Below are 19,974 nucleotides of genomic sequence, written 5' to 3'. Positions count from 1 at the left end.
GGGTTCAAGAGCCACTGCCTGTCACTATTGGGATCCTAAGTGTGCACTTCCTGAAAATCAACCATCCTGCTGTGTAATCAACAATATTTGCAGAAAACCATAATGCCAAAGGCATATTAAGGTCAGCAACAACATGCCAGAATTCAAAAGAAAAGGAAAAAAATGAACACTTTTTTAAAGTTTGATGTTTGTCAATGACTACTTTAATTTCTTTTTCATCTCTGGCCATTTTGGGAGAGGAAGTTGGTACCTTAAGACAGTGTCTATTTCTCTTCTCTGCCCCTCACCTCAGGATCTCATAAGCTCTCACTTCCAATCTGTAACAATGTCCTAAGTACTTAGTCTCTCTACTTCTACTTTCTTCCACCCTCCACCATCAATCCACCCTTTATCCTGTGCCAGAGTGATCTTGCCAAAGCTCATATCCAATGATATCATTTCACCTCCTAAAATCCTTCTCAGGCTCCCTATGGCTTCTCAAAATCCAGAGTCCACAGATGGCCTCCAAAGCCCATGATGACCTGGCCCTGCCCATCTCCCCAAGCTCACCTCATGCTCTGTCCTGTGATCTGTGTGTACCGGAAGGAGCAGCTCATCACCCTCTGAAACTGCCCTCCGTTCACACAGGCCTTTGTCCCTGGTCTTCCCATTGTCTGAGTTATAATATTTATAATTTATTATAAAAATACCTTAGCATTGATGGTTTCATTTTATTTTCAATTAAGAGCTGTTTAGTTTAAATTTCAACCACAGTGCTAATCAATTTCCCTCATCATTAATCCTACTCCAGGGTTGATTGACTTTCATTATATTAGAAAATCAGAATCTAGAGGATTCTGTGACCAGTGCATTTACTGGTATCTTGATCAAAACTGTACATTTTGCAAGTTAGCACGTGAATGTCAAAATGAGCTTTTATTGGTGCAATTAGTCATGAGTTGCTTAGCAGCTGTTAAGATGAGCCCCCGTCATGAAAATGAACCGTTAGTCGAGATATTTCGATTCTCTTGCATGAACAGGTTATAAGACTATAGCACGTATTATACACAACTTAGCTCAAAATAGATTCTAGATCTAAATGTAAAACCTAAAGCTTTAAAACTTCTAGAAGAAAACACATGAAAAAATTGAGTGACTTTGCCTAGGCAAAGAGTCTTAAATCTAACACCTAAAGCACTGTCCATTAAGGAAGTAAATGATAAATTGAACTTCATCAAAATTTAAAACCATTCTTTGAAAGATACTGGTAAAGTGGGGAAAAAAAGAAAAAGTGCCTCTTTTCCCCCTGGCTGCCTCAAGGTCGGCTGCCATCATGAGCAGCACAGAGACTGTCCGGACCAGGAAGTTTATGACAACAAACTACCTCAGCGGAAACAAATATCATTGACGTTCTTCACCCATCATCAACGGTACTTAAGACAGAAATTTGAGGGGAAGTAGCCAAAATGTATTAAACCACAGCAGATGTCATCTTTGTGTTTGGATTCAGAACCCATTTTTGGTGGTGGCATTTCAGCTGGCTTTGGCATGATTTATGATTCCTGGGGTTATGCAAAGAAAAATGAACCCAAACACAGACTCACAAGACATAACCTATATGAGAAGAAGAGCTCAGAGAAAGGAAGGCAAGAACAGGATGAAGAAAGTCAGGGGTCTGCAAAGGCCAACGTTGGTGCTGCAGAAAGTGAGCTGGAGACTGGACAACAGAAGGAGTAAAGATTCTTCTGACTTTCTCTGTGGTGACTGCAGATTTTTCATGAGAGGATTAATAGACTAAGAAGTTTATGTGGAAAAAAAAGAAAAGACTGGCAGAAAATATTTGCAAAATGCATATCTAATAAAAGACTTGCCTCCAGAAAAAATAGAATGAACTCTCAAAAGTTAGTAAGACAACAGCCTAATTAAAAAAGTAGGCAAATGATGTGAACACAAAGATATATGATAGCAAATAAGCCTATGAATATGCCCAACATCATCAGTCATTAGGAAACATAAATTAAAACCGCAATGAGATATCACTACACATCTATTAGAATGACTACACTTTTTTTTTTACCTGACAAATGTGTGAGGGCATTTTGCTAAGTGAAATAAGCCAGACAAGGAAAGACAAATAGTCATGGTATTAGTATATGCGGAATCTAAATAAAGAGAAGTAATTGGTGGCTGGGGGAGTGGAGGAAATGGGAAGGGATTGGGGAAAGGGTACAGACTTTCATTATAAGATTAATAAAGCCTGGGGATTTAATGTAAAACATAGTGCCTATAGTTAATAACACTGTATTGTGTAATTTAAATTTGCTACTAGAGTAGAACATAAATGTTCACACTAAAAAAAGGAATAGATATGTGAGGTGATAAAGGTGTTATTTAGTTAGATGGGGGAATCCTTTAACAATGTATACCTATATCAAAACACTTTAAATATCTTACGACTATAAGGTGCCAGTTATACCTTAGTAGAGCTAAAATTTAAGAAAACTGACAACACTAGGCGCTGGTGGAAGATGTGGAGCAACTGGAACCTTTGCACGTTGCTGGTGGGATAGGAAAAGGCACAGCTGCTTTGGAAAACTGTTTTGCAGTTTCTTATAAAATTAAATATACACCTACCATATGACCCACCAATCCACTTTTAGGTATTTACCCAAGAGCAATGAAAATGTATACAAAAACATGTACATGAAGCTGCCTCATTCATAATCACCCCAAACTTGAAACAACCCAGATGTCACCTGGTGAAGAATGAAATTGTGGTACATCCATATGTGGGGGACTGCTCAGCCATAATAAGGAGTGAGCAACATGGATTTATCTCAAACCCTTAACGCAGAGTAAAGGAAGCCAAACTCCAAAGGCGGCATTCTATACAATTCCATTTAGGTGGCATTCTGGAAGAGTTGAAACCATGGGACAGGAAATACATCAGTGGTTGCAAGAGCTTGGGGTGTCAGTAGAGGTTGACTTCAAAGGGGACAAGGAAATTCTGGGAGTGATAAGACTATTCTGTAATGATTATGCTGGTGCTTACATAACTGTATGCATTTGTCAAAACTCATAGAATAGGACCCTAAATAGGGTGAATTTTCCTGCTTATAAATTATTTCTCAGTAAACCCGACTTAGAAAGATGGTAGTCAAGTCTGTGTTTGCATCGCTGGGGATAATGCCCAAGGTTTTTGCGACCATGTGTTTAGGAATATTTCTTGTTACCTGATGCCAACTATAAGGGTGATAGAATCCTGACCCGAATTGTGTCATATCTCCCACCAGGAGCATCAGATACATGCATCCAAAACAATAGAGAGTTAGGACTTCATTGAGGTCAGAGAATGGCCTGTGTGAACTATGGATGGTGTTTCTGTTTTCTTTTTTAAATAAATACCTATGTGTGTGGTATTTAGACTGAAACTTGCTTTTCATTTCAATGTAATACAAAGGTAATGAAGCAGCCAATTCTCACCCACCTCAAACATCTTTGGCAGTTACTGAATCTACCAAAAAATAAATGAAGAGGGGGTGGAGGAGGTAGAAGAGGGTACAGGGGGGGTAAATGGTGATGGAAGGAGACTTGACTTGGGGTGGTGAACACACAATGCAATGTGTTATAGCAGCGGTTCTCAACCTGTGGGTCGCGACCCCTTTGGGGGGTCGAACGACCCTTTCACAGGGCTCGCCTAAGACCATCAGAAAACACATATATAATTACATATTATTTTTGTGATTAATCACTATGCTTTAATTATGTTCAATTTGTAACAATGAAAATACATCCTGCATATCAGATATTTACATTACGATTCATAACAGTAGCAAAATTACAGTTATGAAGTAGCAACGAAAATAATTTTATGGTTGGGGGTCACCACAACATGAGGAACTGTATTAAAGGGTCGCGGCATTAGGAAGGTTGAGAACCACTGTGTTATAGAATGGTAGGGCTGAAACCGACATAATTCTATTAACCAATGTCACCCCAATAAATTCAGTAAAATGTAATAAAAAGAAATGAAGAATTGTGCATAACCAAAATGACTCAGGACATTTCAACACAGAAATAAAGTGCACTTCTTCCTCCAGCTCATTCAGATGTGCCCTTTCCAGACACTCGCAGTGTATGTGCTTCTTGGGGAAACACTGCCCTCTTGTGGCCATTTTTTTCTTGGTCAGCCCTACCAGGCTGTAGTGTTCAAGGCCACAAATTGAGTCTTACATTCCCAGGGCCTAGCACAAATTTTACAAATTCATGGATGTTTTGGGTTTTATCTAAGTAATAGACTAACATTAATAAATATGCTAATAGTGATGACATCCAGCCTTACTGTGCACTTCCTTCATGCCAGGCCCTCTGCGAAACACTTTCTATGTGGTAGCTCCTTAGGAATTGTTATCATTCCCATTGCACAGATATGGAAACTGAGACAGAGAGAGAAAATAACTTGCCTGAAGTCACACAGCTAATAAGGGTTGGAATTGGGAATTGAAACCAATGCAGTCTCATTATACAGCTTCCACATTTTAGATCTGTGCCTTCTGCCTCTCATTTTACTACAAAAATATCTGTTGAAAAATCTAATGCTTTTCACACTATGCATGCAGTCCTGTCACTGACAAGGATTTTAGAGCTCATCTGTTTCTCCCCCACAGCGTATGGATTCAATAAGCAAGGACCACAGACGCTGATTGGCTCAGGACCACTTACCTGTTCTGTGGAGTAACCAATATGGCTTTCTGGTGAAAGGGGGTGGGGCACACGCGGTTTTACAGGCCACTGCTTCTGCAAATATTTGAGTGCACTATCACAAAAAGATCATCATTCTCATCAGAACAATGAATTGCTCATTGCTCTCCCCACCTCTCTGTCTTTTTCAGGGTTCACTGTTTCCACTATCTCATCCCTCTTGCAAAGGAGGGGAACTATGCCATCGTTGCCAACGTGGAAAGTATGGACTATGACCCTCTGGTGGTCAAGCTCAACAAAGACATCAGTGCCATCGAAGAGGCCATGAGTGCCAGCCTGCAGCAGCACAAGTTCCAGTACATCTTTGAAGGTCAGCCCTGCCCCATCCCTGCGTGTTCAGGAGAGAGGAGGGGCCGGTGGCCTGATTTTTCTCTATTATCGAGGTTTAAAACTTGTGGGGAAAGGTTGTTGGAATTTTTATATCTTTTTTGCTTAAAGCAGCAATGCCTGGTATCTCTGTATGGCCAGGTAGACAACAATATGGCTGCCATCTGCTCCTGGTTGATAAGGAGATTTAATCCAAGATAAGGCAGATGGCAGCCGGCTGCCTCCCTGACATGCCACTCATGAGAGTTGGGTAAATGTGTGGAGGGCCCCGAATTCACTCAAGAGGAGCTCATAAGAGAAAAAGAAACATACACCGTGAGGAAAGGGCCCTGAAAAATCCCCCCTGGCTAACATTTTCTCTCAGAGAATGCGTTATTGTGGGAAAACAAAGGCAACCTCCGATGGGCATTGATTTTAGGAAGGCTGCATCCTGAATGCCTTCAGGGCAGGCCACAGGCAGGGGAGGGAATGAGAGACAGCACAGCGGTGCCAGGCAGGTAATTTTTCATGCTGAATTCCCTCCTAGGATCCCTGTCAGGACTTCACATTGCCTTCCCTCTTTTCTTGTTTTGGTTTCTTTGTCCGTAGACCTGGGTGTTAAAAGCATCCAAGGTGTGTCTCAGAATGAAACCAGTGTTGTTTACAACTACTAAGAGGTGCGTCGTCTAAAGGACTGTAGCCACCAGAAGAGAGGCAGTGATGATGCCTGGCTGTTGATTGCTTCATCAAACAGTTGTGTTCCAGAGAATATGGACCTCCAAATCCTATTTTTTCTTTATTTTTATGTTTTTATTGTCTAAAGTTTTACATATGTCTCCTTTTTCCCCATTTAACCCCCTCCCCCCACCAGCCATTCCCACCCCTGGCAAGCCCCCACCGCCCAGTGTCTGTGTCCATTGGTTCTGCTAATATGCATGCATACAAGTCCTTTAGTTGCTCTCTAACCCCCCCTCCCCTGCCCCTTGTCTCTGGATCTATTCTTGTTCATCAAATTATGTTGATCATTATATCCCACATATGAGTGAGATGTGATATTTATCTTTCTCTGGCTGGCTTATTTCGCTCAGCATAATGCTCTCCAGTTCCATCCATGCTGTTGCAAATGGTAAAAGTTCCTTCTTGTTATAGCAGCACAGTATTCCATTGTGTAGATGCACCACAGTTTTTTAATCCACTCATCTGCTGATGGAAACTTAGGCTGTTTCCAAATCTTAGCTATCGTAAATTGTGCTGCTATGAACATAGGGGTGCATATATCCTTTCTGATTGGTGTTTCTGGTTTCTTGGGATATCTATTTTTTCTTTAAATCATATCATAAAGCTAGCTGTTAGTGAGCGCCTGGCATAATGGATTTGGGGGCAGCGGTCACACTCCGTAGCTTGAATCTTAGGCACCCCTCTGAGAGTTCCCTTCTCCCTCCTGCACAGTGTCCTCTCTGGGTTTCACCGGGGCTCTCCCAATCCCTACATTCTCTCTCCCAGAGTTTTCCTCTCATTGTGCGCAGGCATTTCTTCACATGTCATCCTGCTGGGAGACCACGTCTCGAAATACAGGCCTGATCCTCTGACTTAGAATTAATTCTAACTAGGAAAGTTTCAGACTTTATGTTTTAAAAGCCAGTTATTTCTCTGCAATGTCATTTTCTAAATTCAAAAGGTATAATATTGAGTTTCCCCATGCTGGGAGAGGAGGGGACAAGGTCTCAGGCTTCCATGCGTGGCCGGGGGAAGTACTTCATCCCAGCTGTGGTTTAGAATTGCTGGTGTGTAGTGATAACATAAAGCAGACCAACTTCTAATTGGCTTTATTATTTATTATTATTATTTATTACATAAATTTTTATGTAATATATTTATTAGTATTTACTATTTTTTATATGTGTTTTTATTTATTTGAGAGAGAGAGGGAGAGAGATAGAAATATCAATGGTGAGAGAGAATCATCGATCAGCTGCTTCCTGCTCGCCCACTACTGAGGGTCAAGCCTGCAACTGGGGCATGTGCCCTGACCAGGAACAAAACCATGACCTCCTGGTTCATAGGTCGATGCTCAACCATTGAGCCACACCGGCGGGCAGTATTTATTATTCTTTACAAACAATCCACTTGCCCGCACCCATTGCCTGCACTAGAATTTACTGCAAATGGCAGAACAGAATTATACCTGGAGGTATGGGCTCAGGAGTAGCAGCTGAAACTTGACCTACGGAGATTTTTCACAGAAGTCAGTTGTCTGGCATTAATGTAAAAATCCCTGTGTGTCTTTTCCTCACTTTCAAGTTAGTAGCACATGCAAGTGGGTTTATGGGCTGGAAGCAATGTTGGTGAATATAGCAGAACAAGAGAGTGCACACCTTCCTCTCCCTTTGCCACCTACATCCTAATGGAGGGGAAACTCATTTTGAAGACAGAGGGAGCCATTACACCCAAAGACGCACCCTAAGCTCTGACTTGAGCCACAGTCACCATGGAGGGACTATGCCTTCAGAAGAGGAAAGTAACAAATACAGCAGACCACTCGGGACTAGTCAGACTAGCACTCAAGTTCTGGGGAAACAGCCTGCTAGAGTCCAGCTCTGCAAGAAAAAAAGGAAAAAGAAGAACTAGAAGTTTACTTAATTCCAAGTATTTAGAATTGGAATCTGGCTTCTTGAAATGGTAATCTACATGTGCCTCGGGTTGTTCTGAACTCAATTACATGGATACCCTGAATGGGACCTGTAGGTGTTGATGTTCTGACCTGCTCTTGGTCAGTTTCCTAGACCTCAAGATAGCCCTTTGGAGACAAAAACAAACCACTTATCAGACTCTAGAAATGCCCATAGCCATCTTGGAGGAACTCAACAGTTAATGCATGATCTGCTTTTCTTTCACACTTTGCTTCTGCTTACATTTTCTCCAATTGCTACTTCAGAAATATACTCCATTGTCAGCGTTGAGGTGTATTAGCATCAGCGCCAATAGCCCAATTTCTTATTGATTTAGTTTTGCTTAGGTAGGTCCCGAAGCAACTTTTGAGGTAGCGTATACTCCTATGTTTTGTGGGAGAAAGAGGAGGTCAAACACATCATTGTATTTACATGTGTTCTCCACTCCCAACATACCTGTACAGGAAAAGAGTTCCAGCACTGTAATAGTTTATGAAACCTGGCATATTCTTCAAGCCCTGGCATGACTGGATGTACGTGGTGGTGCTAGAGCTGTGGATTTACCAGGTTTTATTGCCAGCAAAGTCCCCCCATTTTTCAGTACCAGGGCAGCTCTGAAATCACTGTGCCATTAGCTGGTGCAGCCATCAGAGATGTGTATTCTTTGGTCATTTAAATGGTGGAGGATTAGAAGAGAGAAATCCTGTGTGTCAGTTTATGTAAGAGGTCACTAATCTATTGTTTCTTGTCTCCCCAACCCTGTGCCCATCCGTCAGGCCTAGGACACCTGATCTCCTGCATCCTCATTAATGGTGCCCAGTACTTCCGGCGCATCAGTGAGTCTGGCATCAAGAAAATGTGCAGGAACATTTTTGTTCTTCAGCAGAATTTAACCAACATCACCATGTCACGGGAGGCAGACCTGGACTTTGCAAGGTAAGAGGGACGATTGGGCTCAGTTCCTTGTACCAAAGCGTATGAGTCATTTTTAAAAGTAGATTATTGGTTCTTAAAAAGTTAGTTTAGCCCAACCAGTGTGGCTCAGTGGCTGAGCATCGACCGTGAATCAGGAGGTCACAGTTTGATTCCCAGTCAGGACACATGCCTGGGTTGTGGGCTCAATCCCAAGGGTGGGACATGCAGGAGGCAGCCGATCAATGATTCTCTCTCATCATTGATTTTTTTTTATCTTTCTCTCCCTCTCCTTTCCTCTCTGAAATCAATGGGGAAAAAATATTTTAAAAAGAAAAAGTTAAAACAGTTGCTTAATATTAATTAAATTTAGTGTGATCATTTTGCAATATATACATATGTATATCAAATAATTATGTTGTACAACTGAAACTAATATGCTATATATCAATTATATCTCAAATTTTAAAAAGCAAAAATAAATGAAATAGGTTTTCATCAGTCATAAATAATGATATTCTATAAAATTCTATTGGAAACAAAACATCCATTAGATACTTTTTCCTATTGTTTAACCTAAGTTTTTCTTGCTGCAAAACTTTACTAACTTTTTTTGGGGGGGTGGTTATAAAAGTATTATATGCTATTGCATAACATCTATATAGATAGCACCAATGGGGTCCTCTGCCTGGCCTGCAGGGATCGGGTTGAAACCGGCAGTCCGACATCCCCTGAGGGGTCCCAGATTGCAAGAGGGTGCAGGCCAGGCTAAGGGACACCACTGGTGCATGAATCTGTGCACCGGGCCTCTAGTATGTGATATAAAATACAAAGAAGATTATAAACATTACTTGTAAACTTTTAGTCTAGAGACCATGATATTGGGTATACTTTCTCCTGGTTTTTGTGCACGTATTCTGTGTATAGGGGAGTTTTTGTACATGCGTATACATGCAATTTCTCTTTTTACAAAATTAAAACTTTGTTAATGTGGCTTTATATTCATGTAATTGTATTTTTCCATATCAGATCATTATACTCTTTGAAAACCTGTTTTTCCCATATTTACTATTTCTTGAAAATATTACTTTTAATTTCTTGTAAATGAACCATAATTTATTTATTTAATAACTTGCAAATTTGCAGACATTGGGTTTTCCCTTTTTACCCTCTCATTGTAAACAACAGGTATTGAATGTGTTTTTACATGAACCTATTTCCTCATCTCTTCCATCTCGTCCCAAAGGAAACCTGCCTCCCCTCGTTTTCCTGTAATTGAAGCTGCTGCTTTTAAACGGCACTTCCTCTTTTCTAGGTTTGCTGATTTCAGTGTTTAATGTGTCTTTATAACGTGTCTTTTCAAATTTGCGAGTTAATTTTATTCTCTCTTTATGAGGTCTCAACACCATTTATACCTTGCTTCAGTCATCAGACCTTCGGTGTTTTAATGAAAGTTTAACCAGTTTTGAAGAGGATAGATGATGATTATGGCTTCTCAGTGCTAAGCTTATATCTAGCTGAATTATTCCACAGACTCCTTTATGGCTAAGAAGTCATTTGTTTTTAATAATCCAGAGTGTTCCTGCCTCATATTTAGTCCTTCTGTGTCTTTTCGCTTGATATTTTGATTCCCTAAGAAGTTCAAGAAAATTTGAAACAATTCTCGAGACATTTAAGGAACGATGAAGTATTATATTACCTTGACAAGTATTAAGACGTATGCTAGGAACTTTGCTTTGGAATCACATAGTCATATATCTTCGTGTTTAACCTTTCTCCTCCAATCTGTCACTGCGTTTGTTCCACTGCTGCCCTGTTCTTCTGCTTCTCTGTCCTTCTTCCCGGTCTTATTTTTTCCTGCATGTGTGAGAGTGTGTGTGTGTGTGTGTGTGTGTGTGAGTGTGTGTGTGTGTTCATTAAAGTCCCTATTTTAGGCTAAATTTGGTGGAAAGCCTTTCTTGCCCAGATTAGAGAAACCAGGTGTGACTGAATGCTGCATTTATTTGGCCGCTCTATGGGGAATGATCTCATTATTGAATTAGTCTCATAATAACATTGACAACGGGAACATAAGAACGTGGAGGCCTGAGGGATAGAGAAAAGCATTACTAATTCTCGGAGGAATATATTTTCCTCAATCCAATCATCCTTTTTAAATGATTTTTTTTTTATTTAGCTGAAGTAAGTAAATTAACACAGTTTTTGGCAGACAGTATGGGGCTCAAACACACACTAGAAAAAACTGGCATCTGAATATTGAATGCTGACTGGGCAGTATTGGAGTTGGCATCGGTGGCCTGAGTGAAATAATGGAGCGGCAACCGGGGCCTGCCTTTCCCAGCTGGACCTGTGCCTGAAGTCTAGGGAGTGGATGTAAGCTGAAATGGGGGACAGGTACTGCTTGTTGTTACTCCCCACTCTTGGTGGGTTCGGAAGTAGGCAAGTGTAAGTGCATGGCATTGGGTGATTCTGTCCTTCCCATCCTGGGTCAGAAGACATCTCCTTACCACACTGTAAGCTCAAGGGGCCGGGACTCTCCCTGTTTCCTCAGTGCCTGGTCCAGAGTAAGTGCTCATCGTGTGCACTGGACTAATGAACAGGGACCAAATCCAGGCTTCGTTTGGTGTTGGTGAAGGGCTTGGATAACGCCAAAGTTCAGTTTTATCGTCACTGCCCTGAAAGTTTTAATCAGCCGACATGGGTCAGTTCCTTCTAGGCTTATAAGAAACCAATCATCTCCCTTGCAGTCCTTTCTTTGTAGAGTGGAAAGTGTTACAGAGAGGAGTAATGCATCCCTACTCTTCACAGGCCTTGTCCCTCATTTTCTCTTGCCCTCATACACACACACCGACATAGACACACTTTACAGCCTGATCCTTTTTCTGCTCCGATTTCGGTAGGGACAGTTTTGTGAAATGGGCTCCATCAATTCTCCTGAACTTGAAGCTATGTAAAATAAATGTAACAGCAGTACCACAGTAGCCAGAAATGATAGACTGGAGCTGTGTGCCTCAGCATTCCTTAGGCAATGTCTAATCAAGCATGGACAGCAGCTGTATTTCCGGCCAATCTCTATGGGAATGTTGTCTTCTAACACAGTAATTAATCACCAGTCACCATGTGTCAGAAAACTTATTTAACAAGAAGTTGCAAGATGCTTGTGGTTTCTCTCTTCCGTAGCCGTTCTGGCCAGTGGGCAAATTAACGCCCTTTCTGTAATAAAGAAATGAGGGCTCTGGGGTGACTCCGTTTATGTTCATTCTTCTGCTCGGGGTGTTGTGAAGTTGTCTCTTTTTATACACACCTGTGTTCCATCTAATCCCTAATCGGAGGATAAACTTTTGGTGAGCAAAGGGTCAAGACAGCCTGTGATCACCAGAATAGCAGAGACCCTGTGCCCTGTGGTAATGACCTCTGCTGTGGTTCTCACCCTCTGACTCAAAGATTAATTTTCAAACTCAGAAAGAGGCTTTGTCCTAGGAAATTGCTGGGATTAACTGAGAAGTGGAAGGCTTTATCAGTGTGCTTTTTAATTCCTGTCATCAGAGGTCATCCTACCCTGAGCTGTCACTTTTCCAGGCTGAGTCACTGGGGACAGTCTGGCGTATCTCAGGAGTCTGAGTGGGCACTGACGTTCCCACGGTGGACCTGGCAGTGTTTATAGTTTGTGAGGCCATTACTCAGAAAGAATATTCCAGAGTTTTCCTCCTAGTTCTCTCCCCCACCCCCATTTCTTCTTTGTGTCTCTCTTATTACAGTTGCCTCTCTTTTCTCCTTTCTCTCTCCTGTCACTTCTATTTTCTGCTTTCCTCCTTCAAGGTGTCATCTCACTTTGATTTTCTTCTTATTTTTGTTTTCCTGAGAATGGTATCTCTCATTCCTCAATCTGACAAAGGTAAGGAAATGAAAACTAAGGCTTAGGAGTGGTGAGGGGAATTCTAACACAGAAATGAACACTTCTTCACCCTTGTGTTCCTGCCTTGATTCATTCATTCATTCGTTTATTCATTCAACAAATATTTATTGAGCATGCGTCCTCTGTAGATCCTCTCCTCATGGAACTTGCATTATTGTGGGGCAAGACAGACATAAGCAAAATATATGTATGTCAGATAAAGGTATATGCTATGATAAAAAGTAGGCATGGGAAGGAGAATTGAGTGCACCAGGGTATAATGAATGTAACCTTCAGTTTTGGAGTTTTTGTGGACTTCCTCAATAAGATGGCAGCATTTAAGGACAGAGCTAAGGGAAGAGTGAGAGTAGATCAGGCGGCTCTCCAGGGGAAGAGCATTCCAGGAGAGGGAATCTAAGAGCAAAACCCAGAGGGAGGAGTGTGCTTGGCATTTGAAGAACAGCAGAGAGGCCAGTGTGGCTGAAGGGAATGAGCAAGGGGAAGAGTAGGAGGTGGGGTCAGAGGTTTAATCTAAGAGGCTGCGACCTTGAAGCCTGCTGTAACGATGTGTTGGCTTTTACCGTGAGTGAGGTAGGAAGCTGTTAGGGTTTGGAACAGAAGAGTGCCATCATCTGACTGACGCTGTAAAAGAATCACTCGGGCTGCTGGGTTGAAAACAGACGATTGGGAAGAGGAGGCTGCAGGCAAGGGCAGAAGCAGATGGAGCTGTTAGGAAGCGACTGCAGTGACCCGAGTGAAAGATGGTGGTGATTCACAGCAAGATGGCAGCAGTGGCGAGGATGGCAGGCGGTCAGACGAGGATATATTTTAAAAATGCAGCTGATAGGATTTGCTGAAGGTTGCAATGAGCCAATGACTCCAAGGTTCTCTTTCTGAGCACTCACAGGATGGAGCTTTCATTTACTGAAATGAAAACGAGCCTGACCATGGGCCAGAACTGGGATTGTGGGAGAGGGGTAAAGGGCAGGTAGGAAGGGGAGATCAAAAGTTCGTTGGGGCTTGGAATGTTAAGTTTAATGTGCCTATTAGACATCTGAATAGAGATGAGGAAGAGAACTGCATATACGAACCTAGAGCTCAGGAAAGAGGTGTGGGATGGGAAGAGGCGCTTGGCTTATCAGCATGGAGCTGGGATTTAAGGCTGAGAGAAAGGAAGAGGTGAGCACTCCAGAACAAATTACAGGAGAAAGAGGAGCTGTCCAGGAACTGAGCGGCACTCCACTGTTTGGATGTTGGGGTGCTGGAGCAAGACCAGCAAGGAACCTGAAGCGGAGTCAGGGGTAGGAGGACCACCAGGAGAGGCTGTCCGAGAAGTCAGGTGAAGGAAGTGTTTTGAGAGGAGGTGTCTTCATCTGTGTCAAATGCTGTGGGCAGGTTTCATCTACCCTGGACAGAGAATTGGCCACTGACAGGCCCCACAAGAGGCCTGAAATGCTTTGGTTGCATTTCTTTATGCTCACTACACAGTTCACCTACTGTAGAAGCAAGCTGTGCATGCATTTGGAGCAGGCTTCTCCCTCCTCAGTTCCCTGGGAGGGAATGCAATGATTAGAGTGTTTCTGTTGTGAGATGCAAAAAATCAGATGGGCAGCTTCTCTTTCTCCTTGGGTGCTGACTGAGAAAGCACTGTGCTTCCCAGGATAGGTACTCACGGGCTTTGTGTTTCCCATCATAAAGCAGAGTTGTGATCCCTGTAGAACAGGGGTGGGGAACCTTTTTTTTTTTTTTTTTTTTTTTTGGCCAAAGGCCATGTGGATATTTATAACATCATTTGTGGGCCATACAAAATTATCAACCTAAAAATTACCCTGCTGTATTTGGTCAAACATTTAAATAACTCAGCCCAAATGATTTATCAGGCCTTATGCAGCCCGCGGGCCAAACATTCCCCACCCCTGCTCTAGAAGGATAAATACCTGGGCAGTTTCATTTTTAATGAAGGGCTGTCTCTGCTCCCAGGTGCCACACCCACCCCTTTCCAGCTCCCTTCTAGCAACTCTGAGTTAGCTTTGGAGCTGGTCTATATATATTCACTTAACCAGTGAAGACCTATGTTGCCCACATATAGTGCCCATACATGGGAGCATTTACCCCACAGAAGCCAACAGAGACATCTGATTGGTAGAGAAAGAGCCATTTGAGACCTAAGGACCAAAGGATAAAATAAATCCTGCCTGAAATGCCTCTTCTGAACACGGGTTTACTAGTATATGGAAAAGTACAATATACCATATTTGTTTAATTCAATAAGACATTGAATCAGAAAGTGAAAAGATAACCAATAGATTGGGAGAAAATATTTGCATATAATATATCTGATAAAGAGTCTTGTATCCAGAACATATAAAAAACTCTTACAACTCAATAATACAAAGGCAAATAGAAAAATTAGAAAATAGGTAAAGGCACCCCAGTAGCATTAAGTACACCTAGTGCCCAGATCTTGGTTGTAATAGTATCCTCAAATGAAAGCACCCAGAGCTCCTGGGAGAAATAAAATTCTAGGACTGGGACAGGAAATATACACGATGAGCCTAGAACATCTTGCAGTAACAAAATACACACACGACACAGTGATGGGATGTGTCCAGGGCCACAGGAACCAACTGAAAGAGCTTCCAATGGTCAAAGTTGGACAGTTTGAGCAGCAAAAAAAAAAAAAAGTAGCATCGGATTTTAACCCGAAGCATAAAAAATAAATATCAATGAGTCCATACTGATATAAATAAGTGATTGAATATATTGGTGAGGAGAAGAGACCAATCTGTGCTGAGGCATTCCAAATAAATTGTGTAGCTACTCCACCCTAAAGGAGGGGGATCCTAACTTCCCACTTCTTAAGTGTAGGATACACAGAGTACTTCCTTCCAAAGAATGCCTGTGGATTGGGGGAAAGTAACTTTATAGTAGAGGGATCTGAAAAATAGTAGTTGAGCCAGGTGGTCAAGGTCAACGTGAACAAGCATAAATCATGTTGACAGATGTACCCTCGATACAAGGGGATGAAAATGACACTTGACCTCTATGATCTTCTTCCCCCAAACCCATAACCCTTGTATAATCATGTGGAAAAAACATCAGGCCTATATCCATGGAAGAGGACCTTATATAATACCTGACCAGTACTCCTCAAAACTTTAAGGTCATAAAAAACCACAAGGAAATTCTGTCCTGGCCAGTGTGGCTTAGTTGGTTGGAGTGTCATCCCATGCACCAAAAGGTCACCAGTTCGATTCCAATCAGGGCACATGCGCAGGTTGCAAGTTTAATCTCCATTTGGGGTGCATATGGGAGGGAAGCAACCCTTTGATATCTATCTATCTTCCTCTCTCTTTCTCTCTCTCTCTCTCTCTCTCTCTCTCTCTCTCTCTCTCTCTCTCTCTTCCTCTCTCTCTCTTCCTCTCTGCCTCCCTCTCCCTATTTCTCCCTCTCCCCATCCCTCTTTTCCCCTCTACCTTCTCTCCCTAAAGCAATAAAAACATATTTTAAAAAACAGGGAAAGTCTGAGAAGCTATCATAGCCAAAAGGGGGCTGAGAAGACAGGACAACTACATGTAATGTGGTAATTGGATGGGATCATGGACCAGAAAGAGGACATTAGGTAAAAACTAAGAAAATGTGAATAAACTGTGAACTTTAGTAAATAGCAATGTGTCAATATTGGTTCATTCATTTTGATAGATTCACCATACTGATATAAGATGTTAATAATAGGGAAATTGAGTGTAAGTTAACTGGGAAATCTCTGTACTGTCTTTTCAATTTTTCTGTAAATGTAAAACTGTTGGAGGGAAAAATTTGTTAATTAAAGAAATAGGCATAGGATTTGAATAGACATCTCTCCTAAGGAGGTCCATAGATGGCCAATATGCACATGAAAAGATGCTCACCATCATTCACTTTTAAGGAAATGCACATCAGAACCACAGTGAGATACCACATCATTCCCACTAGGGTTGCTCTAATGAAAATGACAAGTGTTGGAGAGGATGTGGAGAAACTGGAACCCTCGTATATTGTTGGCAGGAGTATAAATGGTGCAGCTGCTTTCAAACAGCTTGTTAGTTCCCCATCTACTGGAAGTAGATGTGAGCTTTCTAGGGCAAAGACTATTCATTTCTATAGTCCCTGAGCCTAGAGCAGTACCTGACATTCAATAAATACTCCTGGGTGATAAAGTTAAGGTGTTTGGACTTCATATTGTCAGTGGCTGAAGGCTTCTAAGTGGAAGAGTGAGATGGTCAGATTTGTATTCTAAGTAGATGATTTCAGCAGCTATGTGGGAAATGGATTTGAGGCCAATAAAACTGGAGGGCTTGCAGACCCATTGGAAGGTGACTGTTAAGTGAGAGGTGTGTGGGGCTTGAAGAGGTCAGGGCTGGTGGGGATGGAGGAGAGACTTCAGAAGTATGAAGGAGCTGAAGTTGTCAGGATTTCGAGAGTGATTGAATCGTGAGGGTAAAGAAAGAGTCGTCACGGATGATCCTCCACTGTCTGACATGGGTATCTAGCTGGGTCACCAGCAAATAAGATGAGCCTGCAGGAGAAGGGATAGGTAGATTCAATGAAGCAGGATCTTCAGTGGACATGAGTCTGAGGTGCCTGTGGGATTTCCAAGTGAGACTTCCCATACGCAAGTGCATGTGTAGCTTGGAAGCTTGGGGGAGAGGCCTGTGCTGAGCAAACAGACTTGGGGAGTCATCAGCATAGAGTTGTCCTTTAAGCTATTAGAGGAAGTAAACACTGTGGGTGCAGAACAACCCCCGGGGACACCAGCATGTCCAGGGAGGGCCGTGAGGAGGAAGAGGAACCCCTGAAGAGGATAGGGAAGGAATGTTCCCAAGCGCAAAGCCTGGAAACAAAACATATCACTTGGTACCTACCCTGCTTTGTCCTTGACCTTGATCTCTGGAGGGCTGAGAATGTTTTATCCCCACCAGGAGCTGTTTGGTAGGTTTCTTTCTATAAACCTATTGCACCAAGTCATTAGTTTGGTTTCCTGCAGGAAAAGGTTATAGGTTTCCTGCCTGGAGTGACCAGGGTGGTGTGATCAGGGATTAGCAGTGCCATGCTGCCATCTGCTGGGCACACCCCAGTCTCCAGACAAGCAAGTACCGTGGTCTAAATCTCCAAAGAATGGTGGTGCTGCCTGAGGTAGGCTTCAGAGGCCACTTGGCTGACAACATGAAATGCCTTTACCTATCACATAACATTTTCTCTGTCTTGCTAGAGGAGCAATTTTTTTACTTTAAAAAAAATCCAAAATATTTTCATATTTTTTCTCTGTTTGGTCCTCCTCCTCCCCTCCCCACCCCCAGCTTTATTTTGCCATTGGTATAAGTGTCTTTTCAGTTCTGGGGTAACCTACTCCTTTTTTAGCCTTTACCTGTAATACTGAAGATTTTTTGACTCAAGATTATTAACCATGTGGATTTGTGATTAATTTTTATGAGAGATTAGTCTGCTATCCAAATTCTTTTCATGAAAATGCTCCCCAAAATTCTGTTACACTTCTTGAATGTAATGGTGATGCAGAGTTAGCCCTGACTTTCCTAGGGGCCGGAGGAAATGGAGAAATATGACGGGTTAAATCGCTTTTGCTGCCTGGTAGGAGGAAATGTACCAGTTAATAAAATGTGATAGTAGCTGAAACCGGTTTGGCTCAGTGGATGGAGCGTCGGCCTGTGGACTGAAAGGTCCCAGGTTCGATTCCGATCAAGGGCATGTACCTGGGTTGCGGGCACATCCCCAGTAGGAGATGTGCAGGAGGCAGCTGATCGATGTTTCTTTCTCATCGATGTTTCTAACTCTCTGTCTCTCTCCCTTCCTCTCTGTAGAAAATCAGTAAAATATATTTTTTTAAAAAAATGTAATAGTAAACCAAGAATTGATATGGCTTGATCTCTGAGAAAAATATTAAGATCTTTGTATAAGTAGATTTAAACATTACATCTTCCTAATTAAACCTTCATTTGGCTTTGCTACCCTGTTTCTGACCATTCGACTTTCTTCCGATCTCTTTTTCTGTGTTTATTGCACGTATAGTAGGTTCTATATATTCCAACAATTGATCTAAATTGGTTGTTTAATTAGGGCTCTTTGAAGTCAGGTGAGTATGCCTGCTGGATTGCATATCCCCCAGAAAGCACCCCAAAACAATGAGTACTTATAACGCTCTCAAAAAATACCTGTCGGTGTTGGTGTTTGATTTCTCATGAACATATCTCAGGTGTGAGGCTTTGATTAAGTAAGATTCCTTTTGATTATGCTCAATGAATGTTACTATACACATATATACTTTAGGGATTGTTGGCAGACAGTGTCTTCCCTTTGGAGCGATATGCTGCCATTGGAATGATTCAGAGATTAGCATAGATGACACGTGTTATTATTTCCAATAAAGATCCCAGGGGATGGAAATCAGAAGTGACTTGTCCAAAAGCTCTCATCAAATTGTGCTATTTGTATACCCTGCACAGGCCCTGTAGTCGTCACCATCAGGAAATTAAATTAACTCACCCACGGAGGCCATTTTCTGCCAGGAAAGGATTGCGTTGTACTGAAAAGACGTTGAACTCATTCTGTGATAAAGCCCAAGGATGATCATTTACTTGATTAAAATTCTCGCTGCAAAGCTTGATGCTGGCAGCTGACCTTTCCTGTTTCCTAAATAGGATATAATGTTTAACTTTGATACTTACACGTAGGAAACGGGCACCGTTGTTACAGCTGTTAAAGCAGAGCTACAACCCTTCACCAACTTGTCCAGGCCAGGCTTCCTCCCCAGCATCCACCTTTTCTTGTTGCATCTTCTACAGAAAGCCCTCTCTCCATCCCACCTTCTGTTTTCTTAACACCTTTGCGGTTTCAAAGAAAACAAGCCAGAGTGCTGAGGGGAGGCCGAGGACCACCATGAACTCAGCTCACATAAGAAGTCAGGATTCAAAGTTAGCTCAGTCCCACCCCAAAGGCTGTTCTTCACCTATGAAATCAGGGCTGTCGTCTTGTAAATATTGGGTCTCTGTTTTGCTTTGTTTAATTAAAATATGATTTCATCTTTCCATTAGGCTCTCGAACATTTTTTCCTTGTATTTTTCTGGTTGTATGTCTTTCTCCCCCCACCCCCCCACCCCCACCCCCATTTCTGTGGAGCTCCGGCCTCTGGCAGTTCTGATTAGCTTTAATTAGCAGTTTCACCGTAGAGGGCTCTGTAGACCCTGCCCACAGACAGGGGAATGTGTTCTTGGTGCTGCTTGTAGGCTTTCTGCCCAAACTCCCAAGCAATAACTTGAGGCCCAGCATTGCTCTCTGGGACCCGTCACACAAATGAGACCCAGCACATGATCGCATCCCTGGGGAGCTCTGCCCTTAACCCCCAAGTGCACACCCTGCACTCACAGCACCAACAGGTTAACCATCGTTCTCAAAAGC

General features: G+C 42.3%; 1 protein-coding gene across 1 annotated transcript in view; it reads left to right on the top strand.

Moving 5' to 3' along the window:
* The window catches only part of EXOC4 (exocyst complex component 4), a 758,369-nt gene that overhangs the window by 701,342 nt on the left and 37,053 nt on the right, over positions 1-19,974 (top strand). Inside the window, exons 16-17 of the mRNA XM_036328650.1 lie at positions 4,872-5,050; positions 8,492-8,651. Of these exons, the coding sequence (XP_036184543.1) occupies positions 4,872-5,050; positions 8,492-8,651 (339 nt within the window). The remainder of the gene's footprint in view (positions 1-4,871; positions 5,051-8,491; positions 8,652-19,974) is intronic.

This window comes from Myotis myotis, unplaced genomic scaffold, assembly GCF_014108235.1.
Source record: "Myotis myotis isolate mMyoMyo1 unplaced genomic scaffold, mMyoMyo1.p scaffold_m19_p_11, whole genome shotgun sequence".
Taxonomy (NCBI): Eukaryota; Metazoa; Chordata; class Mammalia; order Chiroptera; family Vespertilionidae; genus Myotis; species Myotis myotis.
Note: the sequence above shows the minus strand (reverse complement) of the source record. Positions and strands in the feature narration are given on the sequence as shown.